The sequence below is a fragment of the Oryzias latipes genome, chromosome 16 (assembly GCF_053564925.1).
Source record: "Oryzias latipes strain Hd-rR chromosome 16, Olatipes_Hd-rR_3.1".
In the NCBI taxonomy this organism is placed as follows: Eukaryota; Metazoa; Chordata; class Actinopteri; order Beloniformes; family Adrianichthyidae; genus Oryzias; species Oryzias latipes.
The window spans coordinates 20,040,039-20,047,484 of NC_136252.1; the positions used below are offsets into that span (position 1 = coordinate 20,040,039).

At 39.2% G+C, this 7,446-nt stretch overlaps 1 protein-coding gene across 2 annotated transcripts in view; it reads right to left on the reverse strand.

Moving 5' to 3' along the window:
- The window catches only part of znf804b (zinc finger protein 804B), a 46,830-nt gene extending 39,652 nt beyond the window's left edge, over positions 1-7,178 (reverse strand). For both annotated transcript variants that reach the window (XM_011485217.4, XM_011485219.4), the window contains exons 1-2: positions 6,657-7,178; positions 6,276-6,545 (exon numbers count right to left, since the gene is read on the reverse strand). In XM_011485217.4, coding sequence (XP_011483519.1) covers positions 6,276-6,422 — 147 coding nt within the window. In that variant the 5' untranslated portion in view covers positions 6,423-6,545; positions 6,657-7,178. The remainder of the gene's footprint in view (positions 1-6,275; positions 6,546-6,656) is intronic.
- Between the last annotated feature and the right edge of the window lie 268 nt (positions 7,179-7,446).

The following is a 7,446-nucleotide window of genomic DNA, read 5'->3' on the forward strand; positions in this document are numbered from 1 at the left end:
CACAACCCAGTCGAGCCAAATGTGTCTCTGGCGCAAAGCAGAATCCTTATGAGGTTGGGATGAAAGTGAAACAAGTGAGTTGTGGTTACACAAGCTGGAATGGTAAAAAAAAACCCTATCCTTTCCACAATGAGGCAGCTGTCAGTCAGTTGATTCTATGATGAAAGCATCCAATAGGAAGGTCTTTAGTTATTTGGCCCCACAACAAATCGGTTTAGGCTGTGGGATTGGGTAAAAGAGTGCAAAAGTTTAACAAACACATGTTATGTTTGCTACTAGTGCAACTTTTGTGTTCAGTCAAAAACCCAGAATGGGGTAAAAGATAAAATACTGTATGAATGCAAATTCTTTTTCCTCCAGCAGTATATTAAACATGGACATACACTGAATGGAATATCTCAGACCTCATAGTATTTTGAGGGGCGACACCTGAATAACACATTCTCTTTGACTTTCTTGTGTCTCAAAGTCAAAGTCAACTTTATTGTTGATTCCTCACATGTGCTCGACATGCAATGAATAAAAATTTCTTTGACCATTTACACGATCAACATGAATCAGTTGATTTTGAGGTGGAGAAAACACGTTTTTCTCCACGACAGAATCAGCTGATTTACGTTGATTGCATAGCTTCACAATTGCAATGTGTTGCATGTCAGTGCCAATCAGCTTTCCCCTGCTTTGTAATCTACTGGAATTACATTATTTGCGTAAACAGTTGAAGAGTTATGGTAGTTAACCGAAGGTCAACACTGGAGCTAAAGATCCAAGTATAGAGCCAGAACCATCTCTAAAAAATATCTCCACCTTACTTTATCGTTCCAAAAATAGGTAATTGAGTGGCGCTGTGTAAAGTAGGAGTTTTGTTGGGTTTACTCAAAGGTCTACCCTACAAACAAAGGAAACCTCTTTAAATCAAATCAGCTGTTGACACTCGCACCCCCATCCCCCAAAAGATTAAAAGGATTTAAAGGAAGTATGCTGTACATGTTTTTATTGGTATAAACTTGATTTTTTTTTTAAATATTGTGATCAATGGAAATTGGCTCCCTCCTGAATCAGCGGTCACTTTAGGAACTGCAAATTACTGGAATAAGGGATTTAACAGATAGGCTTTCATTTTCCAAAAATGGAGAAATTTTTAAAGAGATTTTATTTAATTAATCATCAAATTTTGTTTTTAAATACACAAAGTAAAAATTTTTTAAAGTACAGCAAATAAATGGTAAACTGCGGTTTACTTTTAGGTCTTATGTGCAGTAAGTTCTGATGCAAACTAAAGTAATAAACAAAGGTGAGCTTTTCCTGGTTCTTAAATCCCCCGCTGGTGGTTATAAATAGATGAGTGAGTCAGTGAACAGCACATAAAGTAGAAAACAATAGGGACTACCCCCAACCTAACATGAATGGTTTTTATATTTAACATAAAACAATATATACAAGTAAATCATTTTTTCCTTCAACTAAAGTGCAGATCACATTTTTTTTAAAGTCCTTATAGCAAAAATGTGTATTGATTTAGGGAGTTTTACTCTATAATTGGGGGCTGTTTTGGAGCAAAACGGCACTTTGATAGTCCGAAAATACCTGGAAACACCTGCGGCCGATAAATCCTTTATAGCAGCAAAGAATGTAAAGATGAAGCTGGAAACAGGCAGGGCACTTTCTTCAGTAAAGTGTTGTGTTCCAATAGTTTCCATTCACAGCTGCAGTAAGTGGGTTTTTGTCCAATGGGAATGGGGCTCCGCCGCTCCTGAGTGATTGGCAGCAGATATTGTAAGCCGTGTATCACTGGTTTTCCATCATAGGCCTGAAGCTTATTTATTTGTACTGGCAGATGCACGAGGCCTGTAAAAGTAAAAGTTCTCCTTGCTTCTGTTTGCTTGTTTTTCTCTTTTCCACTCTACTTTGTGAAACTGGAGAACAATTGGACCTTTAAAGTGTTAATGAAGAATCTGAATCCGAAGAATGACTCTGTGGACAATTAAACACTAATATTACATGTAGCTTCAAATATTTTTTAACATGTCCAAGAAAATTATGGCATTCATTTAATAGAGGTGAAAAATGGAAACAAAATTATTGTCCTTGAATTAGAACACGCCTAAGGGAAGCTAATTAAATAAAACAAAGGGAGCTAAACGTACTCAGGAGGGTTTGGAGTGGAAGGCATGCAGAGCCCGCCTTCAGAAGCAGCTGCTCCTCACCACTCACCAGGGTTTTCTCAATGCCACATCACCTTTTGAAAATAAAGACACAAGAAGATACTCTTAACAGATCCTGTTTGCCAAATCCTCTTTACTCCGCTGATCTCAGCTAAATCAAAGAGCAGCTGGCTACATCTCATTCTCCACAGTGAGGCGATTGGCAGCAAAGGCAGCCGCTCAGCATCCTTAACTGCCTTTAAAGACATGTGCTAAACTCACTCTCCTGGCTTCATTGAACACAAGGGTCACTTTTAAACTGCTTGACCATGAGCGCAGACTCTTTATCATGCTGACAGGCACATATATCCCACCTTGTCTAAACTAATATAGATAAATCTAAAAAAAAACAACTTTTACTTTTTGACCTTCCATATTTCCCAAGCCAGCATTTTGTGAGTCAAAAAACGTGGATCTAGATTTTTTCCTGCATTATCTTTGACCTGACCTTAAATGTGCATGAGCAATGTGTCCCTAAAGCGCACTACATGCATCTTTCACATTTATATTTGTAAAAGTAGGTGAGCTGTAGTTGGACTTGTAAGAGCTAAATGGGAACCAGCGGTTTTGACATTTGAACAGGCTTTTCAGCCACACGCTAAAAAGTAAACAAAAATGGGTGTTGTGTTACTGCAGATTTTTCATATTAAAGGGATTATAGATCAGAATTATACCTACAAACCTCCTTAAATGTCAGCGCATGTTTTACTTCAACAGCTAAATGAATCGTTGTAACTAGTTCTATGCACATTTATTATATTTTTATGCTATGTACAGTAGCAAAAATGATCAAAAACTTCTCCTGAGGCCTTAGTTTTGCATGTGTGTAATTGTGCTTGCTTGCTCTTGTGCTGTGCAGTCATGGTAGAAAGGAGACATTGTTAGCATTTATGGTTTTTGAACAAATTGTCATAATAAAACAAGTGTAATGTAGTACAAACCAAGAGTTTGTATGATTATTTATTATTATACAGTGGTATAGGGAGGAAAACAGAGTTGTTTCACGAATGTTTATTGCTGTTTTTCTATAAATTGCCACATTGCAAAACATGCCATGAATTTCTAATGAATACCTGGAGAGATGGATGTAGAGCTTTATCTTTGGTTTTTCAATTCTAAAACAGCATAATTGGAAAATTCTAAACATATTCTGATAAGAATTTGAGTTTTAAGTCTGTTTTCTTTCTTATTGTGTGTTGAATATTTTTGTGTTTTTTTTCTAAAGCAAGCTGTGAGCTCCAGATTATGAAATTAAGTGATGACCTTGACATTTTAGTTTAAACACCTGAAATGACAGTGTAAATGTAGCAAAGTGGACTAAGAAAGAAAACCTAATCAGAAGGCTTTACCTGACACTTCACACTCATTCCTATTTGGAAAATTGGCAATGCTTTTTGTTGAAATTGCACCTTCTGCTCCCTTCCATTTAATGTGATGATGATGTTAGTAGCAATGAAAAGTATCCTGACAATGTGTAATCAAAGCATTAAACTAACAAAGCTCAAAGTTTTTTTCCCCCCTTTCTCATTTTACATTCAGTGAAAAAAAGCTTTAATCCTCCACCTGAACTTCGTCATGTGCCTCCAACCGCCTCAACATAGCGCATTTCTTACCAAAGCAGGTGTCACTGCGGCACCTGTAGTTTATCTTTTGACCATATGCTTCCCCCCGCTGTAACATTAAAACCTCCCGCTCTGATGGGATTTGTGTCCCAAGCGAACTCAAACATCTACAGAGGAGATTTTATTGCAACGTATGCTGCCTTTAAGAGGACATATTCTGCTGAAACATCTGTGGCTATTTTAGCAAGACAATACAAGGCCACAGTGACTGTGGCTGAGGAGAAGAAAAACAAACAAGGGGACGTTACAGCAGTCCTGAGATATTTTAGGGCGGAATAGCGTGCCGAGCTTCAAAACAAACAAACAAAAAAAAAATGCAAAGTTCTACACGTTTATTAAAAAATATTACTGCAAAACTTTGGTGTCCTTAAAGCCACAATGAAACCTTTGACTTTGCAGTTGGCATTCAACTTGATCCTTAATAAGATAAAAAAAAAAGATTCCATATTTAAAGCGTAATTTGCTTTGAATCAAAATATTAAAGACAAATTGCATGGCTAGTTTTCCATAATGTTGCAGTATTGTCTGATTTGAAGTTTAGAAAAAATTGAAAATCCAGTTTATGGGTTTTTCCTTAATGTTGCAAAAGGAGAAAATTGTCAATTGTGTCTAATCTTTTTTCCTTTTAATTTGCAAGCTGGGGAATGACTCAAAGATTTTACAAATATCCCCAACTCCTCATTTGTGTGGACTAAAGGGTTAAAGATTTCTCAAAAAAAACGTAGTCAATACCTAATCAAAGACCAACCGAATGCCAGCAAACAAAGAGAGCAGCTTCGCTTTTGATTAAAGCTGCAAATTGTCATGAAATTAGCTTGCCTGTAATTTTTCTTTGATTAATCTATTAAGTGGTGTGTATATAAAAAGGACATTAAATACTAGAAAAAAATATTTAACCAGAATCAACAGAAATACTGTCAACTGCTAATTTTGTTAAAAAGCAAACAAATAAATAAATAAAAAAGCATGAATAATGAGCTTATAATGATTGTCTTTAAATCGCTGCAATCAAAATGCAAAGCTGATTATCGAAACAGCTGCAGATTTGTTCTGTGGCCATTAAAACTGTTGATTAATTGACGGATAATCAAAAGTAAGTATTGACTGCCTATGCTAAGGCATAAAACCTTGCAACGTTTGGAAAATACAATAGCAAATATGCAGTTAAACAGGTGCCTATGTATGACTAACTGCAACAGTGATGCAAAAAGTTTTGAATTATAACTCCTTTTTTGAAACAAATATGCATCAAGCAGCTCGTGAGACATGCAAAACGAAACAAAATTACACTTAGTAATGACAGAAAAATGACTGCTTATTAAACAGAAACCAATAAAAAGCACCCAGACACTGATGAAAAATAGTGTTAAAAAGAAAATCTTACAAAAGAAAGGTTTTGAGGATGTGTTTATAAGAAAATCTTAGTGATTTTGATTCATTGTACTCTAAATTTCAGTCCTTCTGCTGTGCTCATCATTGTGCTCTCATTCTCATCACACTATGAACATGCGCCGAACATGATAGATCAGTAATGTCTTCAGTACAAACGTGCACACAAACCCAAGCACACAAACCAGCTGTTCCTTTCCTCCTGTTTCATCGGACTTGTCATCAGCTTCGCCAGTTTGTCTCATCTCACATTTTAGATCTCATGAATAATGTGTGATCATCAGAAACCCTCTGAGCAACTTCTGAATGTGTACTGCAACATGTAGCAGCACAACAGCACATATGCATGCTCAAGCATGGAGATGGAGAGGACCCGAGCTCAGTCGAAACATCCCAAAGTTCCATGTGTTGTTCATCTGCAGCACATTTTGTTTCCTTCTTTTCTGTTCATTCATTACCTTTTTTGCTGCTTTCTTCAACTGTAAATTCACTCACACTAAGAACACAGACATGTGCACATACTACAAACTTTGCAAATAACTTAGTCACAAATTAGATCCTTGAATGATGCATTGGGATAGGGAGGAAACACACGCACACACACACATACAGACACACACACTCATACAAAGGGATGCTATAGACTCAAGGTAATTAGGTCTATTTTTATCTGTTCAACTCATCTCCTCCTCAAAGAACTAAGTAATTTGATTCATCCCATTCCCATAAGAGACACAAGGAGGCATGGAGGGGCAATGACTTCATGCTTGGATACACATTTTCTCCTCTTTTTGGTACAGTCAAGCCCTCCAATAAGTTGTCCTTTTATGACTGGAAAAAATGAATTCTGTGCAAAAATATTCATGTCCCAGATAGTAGAAGGGATGAGGAATATGTCTTGTAACCTATCCTCTTAGATCTGGAGAGCACTTTTGTTTTGGAGAAAGAGTCAAAAATAGTTTGCTTCATCTAAAAGTTTCCAAATCTTGGCTCTCATGCACCTTTTTAGTGAGAATCCTTCAAACTTTTGGAAATCATTGGCTCCACATGCTGTCCTTACCGGTGAATCACTGCTTGCGCACAGCGGTCCTCTGAAGACCCCCTTGACGCGCCGAATGTGTCCATTGCTTAGGTGAGTGGAGCTGATAACCAGGTAGTAACACGTGCTGCACGCCATCCCGGGGTGCTCCCGAGGTTTGGGGCCCATTAAACAAGTTCTCCCACCGCGATTCCGGTTGCTCCAGGTACCCACACCTGCACCATACGCGTGCAGAGCACAACGCAGCAAGAGGACGCCTCAGTCTGTCCTGCCCTCTGAAGAAAAATCTGCCTGCGTGGGGTGGGAAAAATTAAAGGGAGTAGATTAATGCGCCGTGGTATGCAGACGTGAGTTTGTGAAGAGGTAGAAAAGAGGGAAGAAAGGTAAAAATGAATCACTTACTGGCACTGGAGTCTGTGTCTGCCGGACTTCACTTTCATGAACGGACGAGCGCTATTTGGAGTGCCAGAGGATAAGATGGATCCAGTTCCAGTCTCACACACAGACACTCCTGCTGATCCCTGCTCTGTCTGTTCAAATCCAGCCCTCTGCTTCAGTCTGTAAAGGTTCGCTTTTAGCCAAAGAGAAGGGCAAACCACGCGCGAAAATCGCAGGAGAGAAATCAAGATACTTTCGGCTCCCCTCTCCTCCATGCATGAGAGAGAGATGGGGGGGGGGGGGGGGGACGACGACTCGGGTCCCTTTCTTTCCTTCTTCCTCCGTCGTCACAGTCACCTGTCCTGTGAATGAAATTCTGCGGCGTGAGGTGGGAGGGACGGCGAATCCATCCAACAAACGCTCCTGTAGTTATCGGGCTCCAGCGCGAGCAAACTGAAGTGGTTCACTCTTCTCCACCCCCCCTCCCCTACACGCACACATGATGCACCCGTACACTCCTCCTCCTCACCCCCACCTCTGTTTCTCTCAAATATTTTTCAATTTTTGAAAATATGCATGCTTCATCTGCGAGGCGGCACCGGATTTGGGTTTTATCAGTCAGTCAGTTTGGGATTGGGTGTACGGGGTGGGTGGGTGGGGGTCTTAGGGAGAAGGGGGGTGTCTAGTCACTGTTGCGCTTGCATTACACCAAACTAAAAAGCGCACACACCTCCTTCAACGCTCAAACTCTCCTCTTAGATATCTTTTCGCATGTCAGTGGCCAATCAATCGGTGATGAAGGGGCCGTTTTTTT